Source organism: Acomys russatus, chromosome 1, assembly GCF_903995435.1.
Source record: "Acomys russatus chromosome 1, mAcoRus1.1, whole genome shotgun sequence".
In the NCBI taxonomy this organism is placed as follows: Eukaryota; Metazoa; Chordata; class Mammalia; order Rodentia; family Muridae; genus Acomys; species Acomys russatus.
The window spans coordinates 88,755,104-88,778,877 of NC_067137.1; the positions used below are offsets into that span (position 1 = coordinate 88,755,104).

The following is a 23,774-nucleotide window of genomic DNA, read 5'->3' on the forward strand; positions in this document are numbered from 1 at the left end:
AAACGCACTTCTCAGCTCGTCCCGTGGGGGGTTGGGGGGAGGGCACACCGCCCACATTAGGAGGACCAAGACTCTATGGTTAGTGGTAACGAAGGGCCTTTTCTATTGGCGCTTGCGCAGTGAGAGGCGGGTCCGCATGCGCGCTGGGTTGAGCGAAGCACACGCTGGGGAAGGTTCGGCGTCCGGTGTTGGTGTTCCGAGTCTCTTGGTGCCATTCAGGAGCACGGCGTGGGACCCTAGGTCGGGATTCGCACACACACCTCAGGTGACTGACCCCGCAGCTCGTTCCTCCCAAGAATTCACTTTAGTTACGTGCAGTGACAGGAGCGGGCGAGCGAAGCTAGGCCCCGAGCTATCACTACCCCCCTCCACACACACACACACACACACACACACACCCTTTCCCGTTCTTGCGCGGGAAGTGTCTGGAAACCGTCGCCACCGCCCGCTGGTTCTTTCGTGCCCCCTCCTCGCCAGCCGGGGATCTGGTCCTGTGAGCCAGAAACGTGGGGTGTACGGGCGGAGGGACCCCGTGAAGGAGTGTGAGCCAAGTCGATTTTTACAGCCTCCTTAAAGAAAAGACATCCCGTGGTTGGGGAGGCCTCTGGAGAGCGCCCCGACATCCCACCCCTAGCTCAGGATGGTTGGGCGCTTCGCTTTTACCGTAAGGCCTGAGAATTGGGCTTTTTTTTTTTTTTTTAACCCCCCACTCCAAGATACTGCCAAAACTTTCCTTTGACTCGTTGGAGACTGAACTCTTTCGCAAGAGAACCAGTGGGATAGACCACCATGTTTAAAAAAAAAAACAAGTCCAAGATAGACCATAATGTAACCATTAAAGTTGAAGATCAAGTTCGACCTAGTTGTGTTTCTGTAGGGTGAATTCCTGGAAGTGAAAATCCCATTGGAATTCATGCTACTGAGGGATTTCTTTGCCCTGTTTGGGCAACTGCGAGAATAAAAACCGGGGTCTTTTAATTATGGAAGCAGAAAGCCTAAGATTAAACGTGTGTTCACACTATTGGGCTCTGTATCCTCCAGATTTAGGATGCTTACATTTTCATTACGGGCGTGGGGAACATTGTTTCTTGAAGAAAGGGTGTATCAGAGAGTCTTGATTTTTTTTTTTTTTTTTTCCTCATTAAGTTGTAGGGGAGGGCACTCGACAGTTCCTCACAAGTGTGAGTTACTTGTGGAATTGTAGTGCCTTTTCTCAAGGCACACAGTGCCAGCTGGTGCTCATTCTCAGAAGACATTAGTTGTACTGGTGAACTTTAGAGCCGAACAGACGTTTTCCTTACATAGTGCATTTTATTTTTAATTATTCGTTCCCTTTTCTACTGTGGTGACATGACTGTACTGGGTTCTAGAAGTGTACCATTTGTTAACGGGGACAAAATACTGATAATTAGAAGTATTTGGAATTAGCTTCCAATTTGGATACTATCTTTAGAAAAGTGGGTTTGTTTGTTTGTTTACATGAACGCATACAGCCTATGTGGTGGTGTGTGCCTATACCAGCTACTCTAAAAGAAGTGGGATCTTGAGTGTTACAGGAGTGATGGTGCACACGCCTTTAGTAAGGCCAGCCACAGGTGGGAGAGCCCTTAAGAGGATTGTCAAACGATGACACAGTGAGGCTTTGTGGATAAAAGACATGTCAGATTCAGTATTAAAGGCTTGGGTTTGATTCCTGATTTTAGTACTTACGTATTTGTCCTTGGAGTCATTTCATATTTCTGTTCCTCAGTTTCCTGTTAACTCCTCTGCTTTTTTTTTTTTTTTTTTTTTTTTTAATAGCACCTTGTAATCCTTCTAGTTTTCCCACTGGTACTTAATTCCATAGGAAAGACTTTTTGTGTTGGTATTGCTTAGTACTTAGTACTGACTACCCAAAAAAATTTGTTTTAACAAATTAAATTGCAAAATGAAAGTCTGAATACTTTGAAAATTATGGAAATGGCTGACTAAATTCTTGATTTCTGTTTCATTGACAGAATAAAAATGGGCTTTTTATCATTGTTTTTAGAATGTTCTTAGTATTTCATGAAGTGATTTAGTCAATTAGCCAACATGCAAGTTCTTCCAAACAAGAATTCTTTTGTAGTTTCAGGCTACTTTCTTGCTACTGTAAGTAACATACCATTAGCAATGTTCAAATATTTACTCCATATTTTGCAAACAGATTTGTGCCTTCTAAGGCCATGTCTCCCTACTCTTACTCCCTTGCCTGTAATCTTTAACCAGCTGATGAAGCCAAAAATGTCAGCTTTGCTATTTGGGTTAATTTGCTGAATAAATATGATTAGCAGATTTTTTAAATCTCCTAAAATTGTTGCACATTTCCCTATAGCATTTATTTCAGTGCTTACTTTGAAAGTCTCTGTTTAATTCTCAAGTTCTCCATATACAGATATTTGAAAACATGTGCACCCCCATCCTTAAGAGAAGCTCTGTTTAAAAATGAAACAACTGTTTCCAAACGGGTAATTCTAGCTGAGTATCTACTTTCTTTTGTTTACTAAATCCCTGTTTTATTGAGCTGAAGAGAAATAAGTCTGTCACATGTTACTTTTGGCTACACAGTACTGTAAGTTGTGGCCTAATAGTTTGGCCAATCTGTTATATAGGCTTCCAACACTGAATATCTATATATCAGTGTTGCTTTTTGTTCATGTTAGATATTTCTAGTTCTAATATTTCTTTAATGTGTCTTTGATTTTAGAAGCACAAACTGTTTGAATGACCAGCTGGACTCTTGACTTTCATAGCATTGTTGCCAGTACGTAAAGGAGCAAGTTGCTCAGCCTACATTTCTGATTCCTTATCTACAAATAGGGAGAAAGTGGCCTGTCAAAGAGCTAGGCTGTGGCCAGATCACGTAGTAGTCCTCCATATGCATCTTCCCAGTAGGCAGTGGGGTTATTATGTGCATGTCAGCTTTCAAACCGTTCTAGAACAGAACTTTGTTGTTCCATATGCTGGGTGTAATTCTTGGTTGGTAGGTGGCAGAGGGTTGGTTTTTTGGTTTTTTCTTTTGTTTTTGGTCTCTGGGTTGTTTGTTTGTTTGTTTGTTTGTTTGTTTGTGGCAGAGTTTCACTATGTAGCTCTGGCTGTCCTGGAACTCACTCTGGACCAAGCTGATCTCAAATTCAGGGCTCTGCCTACCTCTGCCTTCCTGGTGTTAGGATTAAAGGCATTAACACTAAACATTGCTGAGTATCTGTTTCTTAAGTACTGATGCCTTATTCCCAATTAATAAGAAAGTAAGTTTCTAAAATATCGCAGTTATTTTCTTGGGCTTTTGGGCACTATTTGCTACCTATCTTCTGAGGTCTTACAACAGTAAGTAGGTTGTGATTAGTAGGAGAACATAAAAGTCCTCAGCTACAATTAAGGTCTGGGGACATCCCTTAAAGTATAGTGCTAACTGGTATGCATTCCAGCACATGGGTCACTGAAGAGGTGGTGCTGGGAACTTTGGGTGGATCAAAGGGAATGACTTTAAGTATCTTTAATGCATGGAGATTAAAGACACTTGGAACTGTGGAGATTTGTAAAGCTTTTCTCAAGATTAGGCATATTTGTTAACAAAATAAAAATTCAAGGACTGGGGTGGAGTACTGGCATAAACAAGGCTAGCACATTAAACTGTTGGAGAATAATACAAGTTAGAAATTATAATGATTGAATTAAATCGTTTGTATTAAAAGGAGATAAAGAATGAAGTCACTTTTATTTTATGGGTGCTGTGTATCTGTGTACCATGTGCTTACAGCCCACAGAGGCCAGAAGAGAACATCGGATCCCCTTGAACTGGAGTGAACATATGGTTGGTTGTAAGCCATCTTGTGGGTGCTGGGAACCGAATCTGCATTTGCTGGAAAGCATCCAGTGCTCTCAGCCACTGAGTTGTCTCTCTAGCCCCTTAATAAACTTTTAGGTTGTGATATTATAATTTTGGCTACAGTGATAATAGACTAGAGGTGCAGCTAATAAAAGGGAAGTTAGGAAAGATTTGCTTCGTGTGTAAATAGAAACTCAGCTCAGTCCACAGCATCACAAAAAGGATTGGCTGTAACAGTTGGCTATTGGTTACCCTTTAAGTAGTCAGAGTCTGCCCTTTATATGCTGTGTGTTATATATGCCATCTGAGCTGACTTGGGAGTAGCTTGGGTAATGTTTAAACTGTGTTATAATGATGCCTCCCATTCTGTTATAGTTATTAAAATCTTAGGTGGTGATTTACTGTATTTTGGAAGTTTGTTTTTGCTTTGCTTTTGTTGTGAGATAGCATCTAGTTATATAGCCCAGGCTGTCTGCAAACTTGTGATCCTTCTGGCTCAACCTCAGAGTGGTGGGATTACAGGTATACATCATGATGTCCTACTTAATACAAATATTAAAACAGTGTTTTACTCTTGACATATTCCTTTAATCCTTAGGACTCACAACACTTTATAGATAGTCATTATTTTTTATGGTTCCTCTAAAAGTGATTGCCTAAGCATCACAAAATATGGAGCAAATAAAAACTAAAGTTTGGTTCCTGGGTATTGATCCGTTTTCTGACATCTAAGACATTTAAAGAGATGAAAAAACTAATGTCTATTTTCCTTTGTGGTGTTCTTTCATTGCCAAGGTATACAAAACTGATTGTTTTTAGCTTACCTCAACATTTTGTTTGTTTGTTTGTTTGTTTAAATTGCAGAATGCCGGGTCTAAGCTGTAGATTTTATCAACACAAATTTCCTGAGGTGGAAGACGTAGTGATGGTGAACGTCAGGTCCATTGCTGAGATGGGGGCTTATGTCAGCTTGCTAGAGTACAATAACATTGAAGGCATGATTCTTCTCAGTGAGTTATCCAGAAGACGTATCCGTTCAATAAACAAACTGATCCGAATTGGCAGAAATGAATGTGTAGTTGTTATTAGAGTGGACAAAGAAAAAGGTAAGTGAGAAAAAAAATAGCTAAGAAATTTGAACTATAAAACTACAGAAGTTTCTGGTTTCAAATGTCTTATTTAAAAAATATATTTTTTAAAATGCACTTTAGTTAGACTACCATACTTAAATTTCAAAGAGAGAGAGGGTCACTCAGGAATGAATTAAAGCCTTGCTGGCAGCGGGAGGTCCAGCTTCTGTGGACTGAATGTCTTAAGAATTTCAAAACGCATATTTATTGATTGTTCACAAAAGTTGTTCTTTGGGTAAAACAAGTTTCTCAAACCAAAGCCCATAATCTAATCTGTATTGCAACATTAGTATTTATTATGCATTGTTTGTAGTACTCAATAGTGCCAGATATTCCTGTGTGCCAGGACTGTCTTGTGGCCAAAGTCATGCAAAGGCTGTAAAGCTGTAGAAAACCAATTATAGATACAGGAAACAGCCAGTGTTTGCTACAATGATTTCTTCAAGGGCAGAGTACTTCTAGAAAATGACTTTCATTCTAATGTCTATCCTAGATACAATGATTCTAGTATTCCTGCTGCATGTTATTTTACATATGAAGTTTTTGAAGAAGCATTTAGGGGTTGGGGAAATAGCCAGTCAATCAAGTGCTTGATATACAAGCTGGAGGAGGGGCATTCAGTCCCTAGAATCCATACAAAAAAGCCAGATGTGGTAGCATAGCCTGATAATCCCAACTCTGGGGAGGTGGAAAAATCTGGGGATTCATTGCCAGCCAACCCAACTTACTCAGTGAGTTCCTGGCCAATGAGAGAGCCTGTCTCAGAAATCAAACTGAACAGCTCCTGAAACACCCAAGATTCTCCTATAGCTTCAACTGGCATGTGGCATACATGCATAAATACATGCAACCACATACTCATCTACACATATATACATCCGCGTTTAATTTGTCTAAATGTTTAAATAAAAAAATTTAAAGTACCAATTAGCTGGCTAAGCAAAACCTTTTACTATAGTGGTAGGCTTTTTTGTTGTTTGTTTGCTTTGGATTTTGGGGGAAGGGAGCACTCAAGACAAGGTTTCACTGTAGCTTTGGCTATCCTGGAACTGGCTCTGTAGACCAGGCTGGCTTTGAACTCCTGAGTAGTAGGATTAAAGGTGTACATCACCACCACTGCCTCACTTGTAGTAGTTTAGTAAGTACATTCTAGAGTTAGTTTTAAGGCCAAATGACATGAAATTTTTCAGCATTTTGGTAATTAACTCATTATAACAAAACTCAAAAAAATGAAAGAAAAAAGAAACCTAGAACAGTAGTGAACTCATCTGCATTTGTAAGGGAGGGCCCTACAAGAACACACCCAGAGATACCATGTCCTCAGCACAAAGGAGATTTTTTTCACCCAAGGAGAATAAGGAGGGAGTGGGTGTTTGCCTCCATCACAGCAAAGATTGACAGACAGCAAAGGGGAAGTCTGCTAGTGTGAGTTGTCCTGATTGGACAAGTGTAGCCAAATAATGAATTTTGATTGCTGGACCTTTAGGAGTGTAATTCAGCAGTTTAGCAGGGGAGAGGTAAAGGGCACAATTTGTCTGCAGTGGTTGGCCTGCTGGAGAGCCCTTCAGTAGTCATAGACTAGAATGTATTTGATGGGTTTGTTTTGGTTTTGTTTTTGTTTGTTTGTTTGTTTTGTTTTGTTTTTCCTTGATTTAAAACCAAATTAGCAACAAGATGACTGCTGGGTTAAGTATAGAAGTGAGATAAAAATGGATAGACTTTAGATTTTGTTTTGAGTTTTTTAGTAGGGTTTCTCTGTGTGGCCCTGGCTGTCCTAGAACTTGCTCTGTAAACTAGGGTGGCCTTGAACTCAGAGATTGGCCTGCCTCAGCCTCTCAAGTGCTGGGATTAAAGGCATGTGCCACCATGCCAGACAATTTTATATTTTATATAAGCTTTGAGAAAGAATTATATTGTGTACGTGTACACACACACACACACACACACACACACACACACACACACACACACACACCCCTGAGCCCCAATATCTGGCAGTTAGAATGTTGTGCATTGTCTCCCAATTCCCAGATCCTATAGTGTTTCAGGTGGTGCTGAGTGAATATTCCTTTTTTTTTTTTTTTTTTTAACCCATCTTTTCTGGATACCATGGTAATAATCACTGTTGTGAACACTTTTTCTAAGGATGGTGCACAGTACTTTCAAATAGTATTGGCTTTAGCAATTTTACTATAATTCATTAAGTGTTAGTTTCAGGTCAGCTATTACTGTCAAGTTTGAACAACTGCATACCTGTAATGTCTAGACTTGTTTTTTTAGTTTCTCCACCATTGAGTTTGCTAGCACATTCTCATCTTTAAGTCTTCACATCACTGTCCCAAAATAATAAGACCCAAATACTGCCTTGTTTTGTAATTCTTCATTACATAAAATATATGTGAAGGAAGCAGATATATTTTCAGATGCCATCAAGAAGGATATCAGAAATACAATCAATTATTTTTATAGCAGAACCTATTTGTATTGTGCCAATTAAAAACAAGCAAAGTGTAGATTGGTTAACTGCATTAGCGTTTTTATGTAAACCAAGATCTAACTTCTTTTTTTTTCCCCCACCTTTTATTTTTTATTTTTTTAATATATTATTAATTTACTCATATTACATCTCAATTGTTAGCCCATCCCTTGTATCCTCCCATTCCTCCCTCCCACCCATTTCCCTCTTACTCCCCTCCCCTATGACTGTGACTGAGGGGGGCCTCTTCCCCCTGTACATGCTCATAGGGTATCAGGTCTCTTCTTGGTAGCCTGCTATCCTTCCTCTGAGTGCCACCAGGCCTCCCCATCCAGGGGACGTGGTCAAATATGGAGCACCAGAGTTCATGTGAAAGTCAGACCCCACTCTCCACTTAACTGTGGAGAATGTCCTGTCCATTGGGTAGATCTGGGTAGGAAGATCTAACTTCTAATGTAAGAAGAACTCCATAGTAAAAATGAAAGCAAAGTACAAAAGAGCCTGTGGAGGAGGTCTGGGGTTGGTTTGTTCTGTTTAATTTTGTGTGTGTGTATGAGTGTTTTTCCTACATGTGTGTGTATACCACATGCCTGTCTGGTAACTTCAGAAACCAGAAAAGGGCATTGGATCTCCTGGAACTGAAGTTACAGGCAGTTGTAAGCTATCAGGTGGATGCTGGAGTCAAACCAAGGTCCTCTAGAAGAGAAGCTGATGCTCTTAGCCACTGAGCTGATTCTACAGCTACAGCCCAGGAAAGCTGAATTTTTGTTTGTTTGTTTGTTTGTTTTGTTTTTCCCTATACACAGTTTCTCAGTGTAGCTCTTGACTGTCCTAGAAATCACTTTGTAGACCGGACTGGCCTCCAACTCAGAGATCAACCTGTATCTGCCTCTGGAGTGCTGAGATTAAAAGCATGTATCACCATGCCCAACAAGGAGCTATGTTTTTAATAATGAGAAAGTCAGATCTCATTGGTTAAGACTTACCATAATACTCCAGACATATATAAAAAATTAACTACATAAAACAAGGAAAAAAACAAAAGCTGCCCAAAACTGAAAGGAACTGTGCTGGATCACTTTTCTGTTTTGTATCTGTTCCCCCAAGTACATACTAAAGATATTTCAAGTAGGGCACCTATGATCATGTAAAGTGTTCAGTGTTGCTGGTTTAACCACATAAAGCCCTGGATAGCCACAGCAAATGAAATGATGCTAATAATAAGTGTTACAGCAGTGGTTCTCAATTTGAATAACCCTTTCACAGGGGTCACCCAGGACCATCTGAACGCTGAGATATTTGCATTGTGATTTATAAAAGCAAAATTACAGTTATGAAAATTATTTTCTGATTGAGGGTCACCACAACATAAAGTGTATTATAGGAAGCATTAAGCATTAAAGCAGCATTGGGAAGGTTGAGAGCTACTGGGTTAAAGAAAGGAAAGGTCCATAAAAGGAGAGCCCCTGATCTTTAAATAGATTCTGTACAGTCTTTGTGACCTTTAAATTGATAGACTGGTAGCCTTCAAGCATTTCGAGGGGTATAAGATCTGAAGATTAAAGTTGTTTCCTACTTGAGCCTGTTTTCCGTTCAAATAGTTTATTTTTCCTGATGAAACAACACCCTCTAAAGCCTCTCCTGTATGTCATTCATAATGTCCACGTTACTAAGAACTAGAGATAATCTTTGAATTAGGAGAAAATAATTTTTAAAGTGATTGTTATACTACCAACCATATTAGGAAAATATTCTTTTAAAGAGAGAACAAAAGGAAATCTTAAAAAGGAAGTTAGAAAGTCTTGCAAACTTACTGAAATTCCGGAGTTCGAAGGCCAGCCTGGTCTACAAAGCGAGTTCAAGACAGCTAAGGCTACACAGAGGAATCCTGTCCCAAAAATAAACCCGATTATGTATCTAGTGATCAGTAATACAAAACAGCAGAAGCCAAAATGGAAGCTTTTAATGTAAAGAGAAACTAAGAAGTTACTGCTAGGTAGAACTGCCTGAAAAAAATAATATGGTACCTGAAATGGAAATGTGTTTAATTTTTTAAATACTCTTTTCCCACTTTCTCTTAATTTCTTCACAACACATTTAGTTTTTTATATTATTTGTGCTGCCAAGATTTAAATTTATGAAAGTGGAGGGCTGGAGTGATGGCTCAGTGGTTAAGAGTACTATCTGCTCTTCCAGAGGTCATGAGTTCAATTCCCAGCAACCACATGTGGTTCACAACCATCTATAATGTGATCTGATGTCCTCCTCTGCCTGCAGATGTACATGCAGACAGAGCGCTGTATACATAATAATAAATAAATCTTTTTTTTTTTTTAATGTATGAAAGTGATTGGCGGATAACACAGGGAGACTAGTATCTTTAAAAGATTTTTTTTTTTTTTTTACAATACCCAAAAGGAAGGCATGGCATGACATGCATGGCCACTTGGGAAAGCTCTAGTTTGAGGCAGATGGCAGAGGGAGCTATGAGAAAGAGTAAACCGTGTGGTTGTTTTGCTTTATTTTTGGTAATGATGGCAGGGGTAAGGCAGAGTTATATTAGCCTAGGCTGGCCTCAAATTCATAATCCTGCCTCCCTAGTGAGGTTTTAGACATGAACTACCTGCCATAGTAGAATCTAGCAGGGCGAGATGACTGACAGAGCTGGCCAGTATGAATAATCCTAGAAAGTATTTGGATAAAAGGGTTGCCAATAATTTATCTAATTCTTCCTGATATGTTACAGGGCAAGTACAATATTGACACACTGTGTGAGAATAAGTAAATTCCAGATTAGATAGTTTGCATAATATAAACCCATGCTGACTCTTCTAATTGGCTGGCACTGGGAAGCTTTCTCTCCCTCTCCCCCACCCCTTCTTTATAAAGATTTATTTATTTATTTAATGTGTGTGCATGCTCTGTCTACAGGTACACATTATAGATGGTTGTGAACCACCATGTAGATACTGGAAATTGAACTCAGGACCTCTGGAAGAGCAAACAGTGCTCTTAACCACTGAGCCATCTCTCCAGCCCAGGAGAGGCTCTCTCACTCAAGTTATTGAGACCACAAGAATGACAACATGAGATAACATATGCTTTTAATCCCAGCACTAAGGCAGAGGTAGGCGGATCTCAGTTTGAGGCCAGCATGGTGTACATAGTTCCAAGATAGCCAGGACTAACTATACAGAGAGACTGTTTTAAAAAAAAAAAAAAAAAAAAGCAGAGTGGTAGTAGCACATGCCTCTAAAGCCAGCACTCAGAAGATGGGTCTCTGAGTTGGAGGCCAGCCTGGTCTACAGAATGAGTTCCAGCATAGCCAAGGCTGCAGAAAGAACCTCTGTTTCAGGAAAGGAAAAAAAACAGTAACAACTAAAAGCACTAGACTCATTGGTACATGCCTGTCGTCCCAATGAATCAGAAGATAGAGGTATAATATGTTAATAAAATATACAGTGTTATATCGCTTCAGACAAATATGAGGGTTGAGAGTATAGTGTAGTGTAATGTAGTGTAGAGCACTTGCCAAGCATAGGGGAGGCCCTAGGCTCTAAGCATGGTACCACAGTTTTTAACAGGGTTTCATTAAGTTGCCCTCTAGTACCCTAGTTGACCTGGAACTTTCTATGTAGATCAGGCTGGCCTCCAGCTAAAAGAGACCCATCTGTCTCTCAAATACTATGCCATGCCTGCCTGCCCCCGCCGTGTGCCCCCCCCCCACCCCCACCGGTTTTAAAAACATAGTGGTACAATCTGTATTTCCAGTACCAGGGAGAATTTAATGGCAGCCTAAACTACTGCCAAGGCTGTCTCAAAACAACAACAGCTCAAAAGAGGAATACATTCTGAGACATGTTTTAATTGCTTTTCTGTGTTCTAACCAGACAAAATTGTGGCTATATCCATGATCTGACAATTTTAATTTTTCTGAGTCCTAGTTTCTTCAGATTGAAAGGCCAGCATCTCTGGGAAAGATAATCTACCACGCAGATTGTTTTAAGGGTTCAGCAGGGTGCTCTATCTCCTGCCACCTGAGTGTAACAGTCACTCAAAAATGACTCAGAAATCTCTAATGAGGATCACCTCCCTTTTTGGTTGGTTTTACTTGTTTTTGGGTTTCTTGTGCTGAACTGGTTTGAAACCTTCATCCAAGCAGTGGTGGCACACACCTTTAATCCCAGCACTCAGGCGACAGAGGCAGGCGGATCTCTAAGTTCCAGGACAGCCAGGGCTACAAAAGGAAACCCTGGCTCAGAAGGAGGAAATAAAAAAAAAGGAAGAAAAACCTACCTGTACCTTCTGAGTTCTAGGATTAACAGATATGTCATCATGCTTGATTTGGTAATATCCTCTTAATAAAATTATAGTGGATTCTCAACTGTCCCTGAGGCTTAGGGAAAGGCATTTAAATAGGTTTCAATTAAGTAATTTAAAATATTGATTTTTTTCCAAAATAATAATGAATATATAATTACCCTCTAATTAAAAAATATTTCTGAAAAAATTTATCTAAATCTCTCATAGCAGTATTTTGTTAGTATGATTTTAGTGTAGATAAAATTGTAAGCTTCTCAATTAGATACTTAAATTGCTTATGAAATTGTTTCTAATCATACTTAGACAAGTAAATTTTATTTAAAAATATTTTTATACAGGATATATTGATTTGTCAAAAAGAAGAGTTTCTCCAGAGGAAGCAATCAAATGTGAAGACAAATTCACAAAATCCAAAACTGTAAGTTGATTGTCATTGTTTAGATTTATTCATTTTGGAGGCTATGGAGATGGTCCAGTGGTTACAGCACTTGCTGCCCTTTCAGAGAACCAGGTTTGGATCCCAGCACTCACCTCCAGCAGCTCACAACTGTCTGTCACTCAAGTTCTGGGGGATCCAATGCCTTCTGGCCTCTGTGGGCACCATATGTACATATACATACCCACTAAGAGCACACATATAAACAGAAATAAAAACATATTTTGAGCTGGTCAGTGCTGGTACACACCTTTAATCCCTGTGAGTTTGAAGCCAGTCTGGTCTACAGAATGAGTTCCAGGCCAGCCAGGGAAACCCTATCCCAAGGGGAAAATATAGATAGATGGATAGGTAGGTGGACAAACAGATGGACAGACGAGTAGACAGATACGTAGATATGAGATTGACTGATTGGTTAGTTTGTTTTGTGTATGGGTGTTTTGTCTGTGTGTATGTGTGTGCACTGTGGCTGTGTCTGGTGTCCAAGCTCAGAAGAGAGGGTATCAGATCCTCTGGAACTGGAGTTACAAATGGTTGAGTCACCATGTGGGTGCTGGGAATTAAACCCACATCTTCTGCAAAGCCAGCAAGTACCCCTGCCCACTAAGTCATCTTTCCAGCCCCTAATGATATTCTAGTTTCTTTACCTTTTACTGGTATTTTGTTCTTTTCTGCTGTGTGTGTTCCTATTCTCAAAATAAAATACGAAGAAAATGTTTGAATAAAAAGTTTTTTTTTTTTAATTTTTGATTAATCCAATATGACAATTTGACACCTAAAAAGCAGGCCTCCAGTCACACCTGTCTTGCTAAGGTTAATTCATGTAGGAAAACCCATCTTAATTGCGAGTGGAACTGTCTCCTGCCCAGGGGGTCCTGGCCTGTATGAAATAGAGAGGGCAGCCTGAGCACCAGCCTGCATGCCTTGGCTCATGCTTTCTACTCTTGATTGCTGATCGGACCAATTTTCTCAGACTTCTGCCTCTGACCTCCCTGCCTGAACTATAACCTGATATTGTAACCCAAATAAGCCCCTTCCCCCTCATGTTGTCTTTGTTAGGATATTTTATCACAGCAACAAAACAGAAACAGACACCCAGTAAAATAAACAATGAAAGTCTCATGCCCATCAGGCCATGCTCCAGATCTTTCCTTTTATTTTATGTGTTCACACATCTGAAACATGTAAAATGAATGTAACAAAAAGCAAAACCTCTTTTCAGTAAGACTTGTCATTCAGAATATAGTCTTTGAACTCTTCCCTTCAGCATTACTAGACTACATATTAAAAATGCAGAATTTCAAGTTAGGGTGGTACATGCCTTTATTCCCAGCATTCCAAACCAGCATAGGAGTTTGTGGTTAGCTTGGCCTACATAGTGCAACCATGTCTCAAAAAGACAGAGAGACGAGGGTTGTGATTGAGAGCTAAGAGCATTTACCTGGCATGGAGGAAGGCCCTGGGTTTGATTCTTTGTACTGTCAAAGAAATAAAAGTGTGACCTTGATCCTGTTTTGCTTTACTTAAAACACTGCTCTAGGCAATTTACTTATTTTTGGTCTCACTAAAACACTAACAAATTGAGTATTTACTTGATACAGGGATGTATGCTGATAGCCCCACCTACATGGGAAGCTAAGACAGTAGCTTTGCTTCAGCCCAGTCTGAGCAATACATCAACCCTTTGTCTCATACAGTAACATGAACAGCATTCTGTTCCCAGAATGACAAAGTCGAACAAGCAGTTTAGGACCTTTGTTTACTTGGTTTTGATGGCCCAGAAGTTAGAAGACACTTGTGGGAACCAGTTCTCTCCCACCATGTGGGTTCTGGGGAATTGATCATCTCTCTTGACGATAAGCATCTTTACTCACTGAGCCATCTTGCTAGCTCATGAAATAATTTCACTAAGTTTTTATTATTTTTTAGGAAGTTTGCTACGTAAATAAGCAGAAGGATAGTTGTTAAATGATAACAACAAAGGAAATGTTACAGTCTCATTGGTTCTGTACTCTCATAACAGTTCCCCTATGGTGTGGTTTTGTATGTATTTGATCTATGCAAGAACTCTTGGTAACGAAAGATATTAAGTGCCTTGTTGCAAGTGAAACAAATTCAAATGTTAATTTGTTTGAAAACCCAAAGTTACATCATATTTCTACTTATTATACCTACTTAAGTATTATGAGACGGTAACTAGTTCTTTATGGAGACAGAATTTATAGTTAGGGGTTTTGTTGTTCAGGAATTATTGAAGTGAAATTACATCTGCTGAAATATGAAAATGTCTCTTTGTTGTAGCTCTCTTACTTTCAAATTGTTGGGTTCTTCATTTTGTACCCAGGTTTATAGCATTCTTCGCCATGTTGCTGAGGTATTAGAATATACCAAGGATGAGCAGCTGGAAAGCCTGTTCCAGAGGACTGCCTGGGTCTTTGATGACAAGTACAAGAGACCTGGATATGGTGCCTATGATGCCTTTAAGCATGCAGTCTCGTAAGAACATATTGATTCTGCCTTTGTGTCTCACCTGCTAAGTCTTAATACACAGGTTGATTGCCTGACACAACACCCAGATATTAGGTTCTTGTCAAATTTAGCTTTAAAAAATATTTCAGTATAAAAGGCCTGTGATGTGAGCCAATCCTATATGGTTTAGTATATGTAGTCTTTAATATGCCATGTTTACTTGGTTTTAGCTCGCCCTACTCCCTTGTTCATTCCCATTTCCTCAGTATTGGCTGAATGATTCCAGGACCAGTGTGGACATCTCACCAAAACAGTACAGCCTCTTGCTTATTGCAGTTTCTTGGATCTTCATCCCATGCCACAATAACTTATCTTCTATGTGGCCACATAATAACCTTTCTAACTAGGTTTGCTTTGCTCTTAAAAACCTGTGCTTTTTCTATTCTGGTCTTTCACCATAGTCTTATAAATTCTTAAGGCTCTGGTTCCTAACCTGCTCTTCTCTGCGTGCATACCTTTCCTTGCCTGACTTTATTATCTAACATAGAAACACCATGAGATACAATTGCAAGAACTTTCTTGACAGTATTATGAGCTTTTGCCCTATTTTTCCTTCTGTTATATCCAGCCTTCAATTGATTCTCCTGACTTCTCTGCAATTGTAGATTGCGGGCTACTGCTAAGGGGACAAAAAGAATGGCCAGTTGCTACCTCTGTATATCCAGGATCTCACCTCAGCTGTGTCTTCATTGTTGCCCCACATCTCTCTGTTCTTGGCCAGTTCTTAGTGTATATTTAGTTTTGCAAATTATATTCCCAAATTGGTTCCCCTGGCAACTGTGTAAGTAGATGCTGCTGTTTTCCCGCATCTTTGCTATCATTAACTAATTTTTTTCCATCCAGGGGACGTGGTCAAATATGGGGCACCAGAGTTCGTGTGAAAGTCAGTCCCCACTCTCCATTCAACTGTGGAGAATGTGCTGTCCATTGGCTAGATCTGGGGAGGGGTTCAATGTGTGCTGCACATATTGTCCTTGGTTGGTGCCATAGTTTGAGCAGGACCCCGAGCCCAGAGCCTCCCGTCATAATGTTCTTCTTGTAGGTTTCTAGGACCCTTTGGCAAAGGAAGGATAGCAGGCTACCAAGAAGAGACTTGATACCCTATGAGCATACACAGGGGGAGGAGGTCCCCCTCAGTCACAGTCATAGGGGAGGGGAGTAAGGGGAAAATGGGAGGGAGGGAGGATGGGAGGATACAAGGGATGGGATAACCATTGAGATGTAATATGAATAAGTTAATAAAATATATATTAAAAAAGAAAGAAAGAAAAAGTAATTTTTTTCCTTTTGTCATAATTGATTTGCATGCCCCTGCTTATTGGTGAGGTCAGCAGCTTTGTGTGCTTATTGATTGTAAATGTCAGTCTGTGTTTGTCAGCATCTGACAGTAGATATTTTCTTGGTTTGTCTTGTTACTTTATGAAAAGCTAAGTGAAAAGTTCCTGTCCGCACACACTGTCTCTTCACCAAGACCCCATGGTACTAGTTTGGATGCTTACTCATGTTAGTCCTTTTCTGGATTTTTTTTTTTTTTTTTGTAACATTTTGCCTCTGCTTGTTAGGGGTCTACTGTTCTTTTAATTTCTGTCTGTCTGCCTCTCTCTCTCTCTCTCTCTCTCTCTCTCTCTCTCTCTCTCTCTCTCTCTCACTCACACACACACACACACACACACACACACACACACACACACACCTTTTCAGTTAACACTGCAGTAGCTGAATGGCGGTATTAACTTAAGGCCTTCCCTGATCCAGGTCTTGGACACTTGGGAGGATCAAATTAAATGCTGCTTTCTGCTTGAAGCCCTTCCTGACCTCACTAACTGGCAGTGATGCCCTCCTGTCCGAGTGCCCAAATGTTTGCTTTTTCCAAACTAGATTCTAAGTCCTTGGAAGGGAGAATACTAATAATTACAACAGTTTCATGAGACATTGTTTCATCCCTAATTTACACATTTAGAAAGAGAAAAGAACATACAGTTAAAACTGTGTACCAAGTCAAGATTCTAGCTTCCATGCTGAAAGAAGTGTTTTATCATTGTTTGTATTTCTCTGGTCCTGTGTTTGGCTTCACAGTTATCAGTAATATGATCTTGAGAGCTCTTGTTTTGTTGGTTTCTCAGAGACCCATCCATCTTGGATAGTTTAGACTTGAATGAAGATGAACGAGAAGTGCTCATCAACAACATCAACAGGCGTTTGACCCCACAGGCTGTCAAAATCCGAGCAGGTAAACGGCTTCTACTATGCATGCCTGAACAAGGGGTTAAGTAATGGGACTGAAAACATGTGTTGCTACAGCTACAGCTATAACTTTTTCTCAATATTTTAGGGGTTTATTTTGGTTTGTTTTTTGCTTGGTTTGGTGATTTGTTTTAGAGCTAGGGGTTGTTTATTTGATTGGTTTTGAATTTTGTTTTGGCTCTTAGAACCAAACCAAAGCTTCATACATGCTGGGTAAATTACTCTACCATAGTCTCATACCCTTAGCCCAAGAAAGTATTACTTCTACAAAACCATGAAAATACTCCTAGAATTCAACTAACCTTAATTTAGCCCTTTAACAAAAAGAGCTAGTGTTTTGCTCTTTTTTTAAGATTTATTTATTTATTTTATGTATATGAATGTTCTGTTTTTTACACCAGAAGAGAGAATCCGATTCCATTACAGATGGTTATGAGCCACCATGTGGTTGCTGGGAATTGAACTCAGGACTTCTGGAAGAGCAGCCAGTGCTCTTAACCACTGAGCCATCTCTCCAGACCCAAGGCAGCAGTTCTTAACCTATGGGTCATAAGCTCTTTGGGATTTTAGCAACCCTTTCACAGGGATCACATGTCAGATCTCCTGCATATCTGATATTTTCAATTCATAACAGTAGCAGAATTATAGTTATGAAGTAGCAATGAAATAATTTTATGTTTGGGGTCACCACATTAGAAACTGTATTAAAGGGTCACAGCATTAGGCAGGTCAAGAACCAGAGGTCTAAGGGGTAGAGGTATATAAGTCAGGATTAGCATTTGTGAAGCCCTGGGTTTGCTGCCAGCTAGCTAGCACCAGCCCTCAGTAAATATGCACAAATGTTAACATTTCTTCTTAAAGAACACAGTTTATCAATATTTCATAATTACAAACATATATGCTTAACCATCTACATGGGTATTCTAAAAGATCTACTGGGTCAGGTCCTACATGGTGGAAAGAGACCAAATTGCTGGGCCAAAGGCTGTGCAGTTTCTAAACAGTTCTAGACAACTTGCCATGACGGTGTTTGTTATATATCTTTGACTTTTGTTTAAAAAAAAAATCATCCTGCCTCATTTTCCCTGTGCTGAGGTCACAGAGGCCATATACCTAGCCATAGTCAAATATTTTCAGCTGTAGGTTTCTGGTTCTTTTATATTTTCCTCATTGTCATTCCTGTGCCAGCTTTTGAACCCTTGTCGTTTTAGACATTGAGGTGGCTTGCTACGGCTATGAAGGCATCGACGCTGTCAAGGAAGCCCTGAGAGCAGGCTTGAGCTGCTCCACAGAAGCCATGCCCATCAAGGTAGCCTTTGCATTTTCTCCCACCCTGCTCCTCAGAACCTCGCAGTTGATCTGTGTGCTAGCAATTAAACCCAGGGCCACTGAGTTATATTCGTAGTCCTTTCCCTTTTTTGCAAGTATTTAAGCAGATGACAAAATTTTCTTGTACTCAGACCACTACTGATCTGAACTGTGTCCCTGAGTGAGAATGTCACAGAGCTTAAGCTCCAAAACCACAAACATCTGTGCAAGTTACCCCACCACTCTGGATTTAGGGACAGAGGACTCCTTCCTTAGGAATGTGTCTTTGTGGTGGGCTTATCCTGTTGCCAGAGATTATTCAACTGTGGCAGGGTGACTTGCCTAGCATTCCTGCCTCAACTTGACAGCCAGGATGTCAGTTAGCTGCATACATGTCTCTGCCCGGCAGGATGTCAGTTTCCCAGTGAGGTCTTGGGAACTTAAACTTTGACTCCTATTCAAAATGGCTTCACTTTGGTTCCTTCTTACAAGAGTTTTATTCCCAACACCTAAAAACAAAACAAAACAAAAGCTATCGTGTGGATTGGAGAGCTACCTCAGGCAAAGCTATTACTCTTGCAGAAGAACTGAGTTCAGTTCTAACTCTAGGGGTTTGACACCTCAGGTACCCATGTACCATACACACAGGGCAGGCACAGACACATCATTTTTTTTAAAACCTGGTCATGTCTCGTTTTTTAAATCTTTTTTTCTTTCTTTCAGAGTTAATATTCTCTGTGATATTTCTGAGGGGTTGTTTGAAATTGTGACTTTTTGCTGGTACTCCCATCACTGTGAATGGGGAGGGGTTCCTATTCTGAGTAGACCAGCAATATTAAATCTTTACAGTAAGAAATTGCAGTGCCCAAAATGTACATAGCCCTTTGGGTGATACCGTTTTCTCAACAACATACAGCTTTGATGAAGTTGGCCTAACTGGATAGCTGTTACCAGAATTTCTTAGAAGGATTTCTTCCATCAATTAATTTAGAGATAATTAGCCTTTTTGGTTTTTTATTTTATTTACTGCCAGGCATGGTAGCACATGTCTTTAATCCCAGCACTTGGGAGGCAGAGACAAGCAGATCTTTGTAAGTTCAAGGCTAGCTTGATCTAAATAGTGAGTCCTTGTCTTAAAAGAGGGAGAGAAGATTGTTTCTTATTTTGCATTTGCCTGCATGTGTGTGCCATGTCTGTGCCTCGTGCCCGCAAACCAGAGGAGGGTGTCAGATCCTCTAGAACTGAAGTTGCAGGTGGTTATGAGCCACTATGTGGATGCTGAGAACCAATCCATCATCTTCTGCAAGAGCCACAAGCACTCTTAACCACCGAGCCATCTTCCTAGTCCCAGTTACCAACCACCCAAAACACCCAGGGGTTATAATTCTTCATATTCAGTATCTCAGTGGACTATTTACATGTACTGGGTTAGATCATTGCATCTGATCTGGCTATCTATGATGGCTGGTATTAGTTTATAACTTGACAGGTTTCAAATTCACCTGGGCATGTCTGCAGGGTTGTCTTAATTATGTTAGCTGAGGTACACTGACACACACACACACACACACACACACACACACACACACACTGTGAATGACAACATTCTCTGAATAGATCCTCGATGGTATAAATGAAGAGGGACCTGAATAAACAGAAGATAGAAACGAATGCATCATCCAGGCTTCAGATAAAATACAGCTGACCGCTTTAGACTCCCACTACCTTGACTTTCCACCGTGTGTTGTGCCTTGAGTTGTGAGCTAAAATAAATCTTTTCTCTTATGAATTGCTTTTGTTACAGTATTTTATCACCTCAATAAGAAAAATAACTAAGAGGCTGTATTAATAAACTGATCTAGAGAACTGAGAGGCAGGTTGAGATGATTGCTTCATGCAGCAAATTTCATAGCTTCATTTTTGTCTTTCTCCTTTAGATTAACCTAATAGCTCCACCCAGGTATGTGATGACAACTACGACCCTAGAGAGAACAGAAGGCCTCTCTGTTCTCAATCAGGCTATGGCAGTCATCAAAGAGAAGATTGAGGAGAAGAGGGGAGTGTTCAATGTGCAGATGGAGGTGAGATCAGTGTCTTGTTTTTTGTTTTGTTTTGTTTTTGTTTTTTGTTTTTGTTTTTGGTTTTTTTTCCCTTCTTAATGCTTTTGGGGGTTTTGTTGTTCATTCGTTTGTTTGTTTGTTTGTTTCTCTGAGACAGGGTTTCTCTGCATAGCCTTGGCTGTCCTAGACTCACTTTGTAGACCAAGCTGGCCTCAAATTCAGTGATCTACCTGCCTCTGCCTCCCTAAGTGCTGGGATTAAAGGTGTGTGCCACCACGCCTGGCTGTTTACTTTACTTTTTGATATAAGACCTCATGTCTTATAGCTTATAGCTCACTATATATAATCAAGGCTTGCCTTGAACTCCCTAATAACTTCCTATCTGCTTATTTTAATTTGCTTTTTAGTGTGTATGTGCCCAGGTAAACTGTGCCAGAGGTCACTGTTGACTATCCTCTTTATTGTTTTTTGAGACTCACTAAACCTGAAGCTCAAGATCCACCTCTCTTCAGTCTCCGAGCTCTAGGTTACAGATACATACCACTGTGTCTGGCTTTATGTATGGCTGCTGGGCTTGACCCTCATATTTGTGTAGAAAGTACTTCACCTTTTCAATCCCTTAGTGTTGTGTTGTGTTTTGTTTTGTTTTTTTAAGATTTATTTATTATGTAAACAGTGTTCTGCCTGCATGTATACCTGCAGGCCAGAAGAGGGCACCAGATCACATTATAGATGTTGTGAGCCATCATGTAGTTGCTGGGAATTGAACTCAGGACCTTTGGAAGAGTGGCCAGTGCTCTTAACGTCTGAACCATCTCTCCAGTTTCTATGCCCCACCTCTCTTAGTGCTTTTTAAAACCTCAAATATGGAGCCAGCAAAAATGGCCCTCACTGCCAAGCCTGGTGACCTGGATTATACCAGGACCCATATGTTAGAAAGAGAAAACTGACTCACAAAAGTTGTCTTCTCAGCTGCATAATTTGTGGTAGTAGGGGACTGCGTTCGCGCTCTCCCCTGTTATTTAAAAAAAAAAAGAAAAGAAAAGAAGGAAAAGCACATCATGGCATTGTATCTCTCACACACACACACACACACACACACACACACATAAGTAAAGGCTGATATTCCTGTTGTTGTGTCATATGAGTTAGATACAAACCTATACCTGAGACCTCAGCACTTGGGAAACTGAGGCCAGGATGATTGCCAGTTCAGAGCCAGCCTTGTCAACGTATCACGGCTACCTGACCAGTCAGATATATTTCAGAATAAAAAAGTACTAGTATAAAGTTGTTGATACATAGTATTTCTAAAAGGGGTTTTGTTGGTAATAAACACTATTATCATTGGAATGCCATGTTGTAGGACATTTGGGACAGTGGTAGGGTTTTTCCCCTCATGGAGAAAAATAGACAGTAAAGTTTGCTGGGCGTAATGACACCGAATTATGATTTCAGCACTGGAAGGCAAAGGGAGGGCTGCCTTGTCTACATAAGACGTCCTGTCTCAAACAGAGCAATCTGTCCCTCCCTTATCTCAATATGAACAGAACTTAATTTCCATATATCTTATGTCTGTGTGTATAGAATAAGTCATTCTTGAAGAAGAATTTATCTTAAGCCCAGAATTTTTTTTTCCTCCTTTGAGACAGGGTTTCTCTGTGTAGTAGTAGCCTTGGCTGTCGTAGACTCATTTTGTAGACCAGGCTGGCCTTGAACACACAGTGATCTACCTGCCTCTGCCTCCCGAATGCTGGGATTAAAGGCATGCACCACCATGCCTCGCTCAGAATATCCATTTTTTAAAAAGGAGAACATTGATGGTCTTCCATTGTGGCCTGTTGGGGTGGGGGGGAGACGACATTTTTTTCCGGTTTTTCAAAATAGTGTTCCTCTGTGTAGCCCTGGTTGTCCTGGACTCGCTTTGTAGACCAGACTGGCCTTGAACTCACAGAGATCTGCCAGCCTCTGCCTCTACCTCCCAAGGTAGTACATGCACCACCACACCAGGCTGGTCACTAAATGCATGTTTTCCAGTTAGATTATTAAAATGGCAGAGAATATTATTCTACTATAGAGTGCACTATTTCCTTACACTGTGCTGTCTTGTACTTTGTTTTTACTTTCAGTGCTAAGTCAGCACAGGAATGACTGAATTTTAAACAGTGACCAGTAATACTATTAAAGTCAAATCTGTGCTGCTGTTTATTTCATATTGAAATTTTGCCTCTTCCACAGCCGAAGGTGGTCACAGATACAGATGAGACTGAACTTGCAAGGCAGCTGGAACGGCTTGAGAGAGAAAATGCAGAAGTGGATGGAGATGATGATGCAGAAGAAATGGAAGCCAAAGCTGAAGATTAACCTTTTGGAAAACAGTCCAATTTAAGGAATATGAAGCGGCCCTTCCTGGCTGTAAACCCTAGACTTGAAAGTTTTCCAGTATTGAAAACTTCAAAGCTGAATATTTTTTCCAAGTATTTAAGTATTCAACAAACCAGATCCTAAATGCCCTCCTTCATGTCAGCTGTTTTCACACAATCGCTCTAACACCTCAAGCATTTTTTAAGGGAGTGGCTTGATTGGACCAGGGACAAATCTTAAACAGCAGTCCTAAGATTGGGCCTGCAGTTTCCATTTCTTATGTCTTTGGATTGGCACCCTTGTGGTTGAGAGATTTGCCAGGGGCACCAAACACAAATAATCCCAATCTTTCTATATAAAATGTATTCAAGCAAATATCAAATAAATTTCTGGGATATTTAATTCTAGGCTTCTTCCTTCTTGTCACTAGTTAAAAGCCAGTCTGAATGCTCAGACCCTAATTGTCTTCATATGGTAGAAGTACTAGCTGGGCAGGTAGAGTCCCTTGTTCATGCAGTAACAGATTTCCAAAAGGAACGCTTAGAGAAGCAATTGTGAATTTAACCAGAGTGAATATGGTCCCGAGTAGAGAAAAACCTTAAAACTGAATTAAAGACTTATGTGCCTGTTATCTTATTTGAGACCAGGGGCAACTTGTATGAGAGAAGTCAGCACATTTGGCCCCTTTGGTATACACTGAACTACTTCCCTGAAGTTGTAGGTCAAAGGGTTATTTAAAACGCTGCTGCTTTGATACTACTTGGAGCAGCATCACCCAACTGAAGGGGAGAGTTTCCCCTTTATCTGGTAGGTGCTACCTAGTCTTTAGTTGTTTATATATTTTAAAAAAGAAAAAGACCAGGATCTGATTTAACACAACTTTTTAATGTTCCTATTTTTACCTTTACAAACTATTTACTTTAAGAGTTAATGTGCAAAATAAATCTCACAAGTAAAACATGTAAAGTTACAACTATAGTAGTCAAATGCAGAAAGCCTTTGCTTAGTTTGGCATGCTTGTCTTAGGGTGCTTGTGCTGCTTATTATCTGTCTGCAG

At 40.1% G+C, this 23,774-nt stretch overlaps 1 protein-coding gene across 1 annotated transcript; it reads left to right on the forward strand.

Moving 5' to 3' along the window:
* Positions 1-106: 106 nt before the first annotated feature.
* Eif2s1 (eukaryotic translation initiation factor 2 subunit alpha) lies at positions 107-23,211 on the forward strand. The gene is made up of 8 exons (XM_051148233.1): positions 107-265; positions 4,712-4,953; positions 12,115-12,194; positions 14,557-14,708; positions 16,865-16,971; positions 18,197-18,294; positions 20,231-20,374; positions 22,592-23,211. Exons 2-8 carry the CDS (start codon positions 4,713-4,715, stop codon positions 22,715-22,717), a joined length of 948 nt encoding a protein of 315 aa, XP_051004190.1. The 5' UTR covers positions 107-265; position 4,712; the 3' UTR covers positions 22,718-23,211.
* Positions 23,212-23,774: the final 563 nt, after the last annotated feature.

What these genes read in the sequence shown, in the direction of transcription:
- Eif2s1 (XM_051148233.1), top strand. Translation starts at nt 4,713, where the DNA reads ATGCCGGGTCTAAGCTGTAGATTTTATCAACACAAATTTCCTGAGGTG. An exon ending in TAGAGTGGACAAAGAAAAAG is followed by an intron (nt 4,954 to 12,114) that starts GTAAGTGAGAAA and finishes ATTTTTATACAG; the next exon opens with GATATATTGATTTGTCAAAA. An exon ending in TGTTCAATGTGCAGATGGAG is followed by an intron (nt 20,375 to 22,591) that starts GTGAGATCAGTG and finishes CCTCTTCCACAG; the next exon opens with CCGAAGGTGGTCACAGATAC.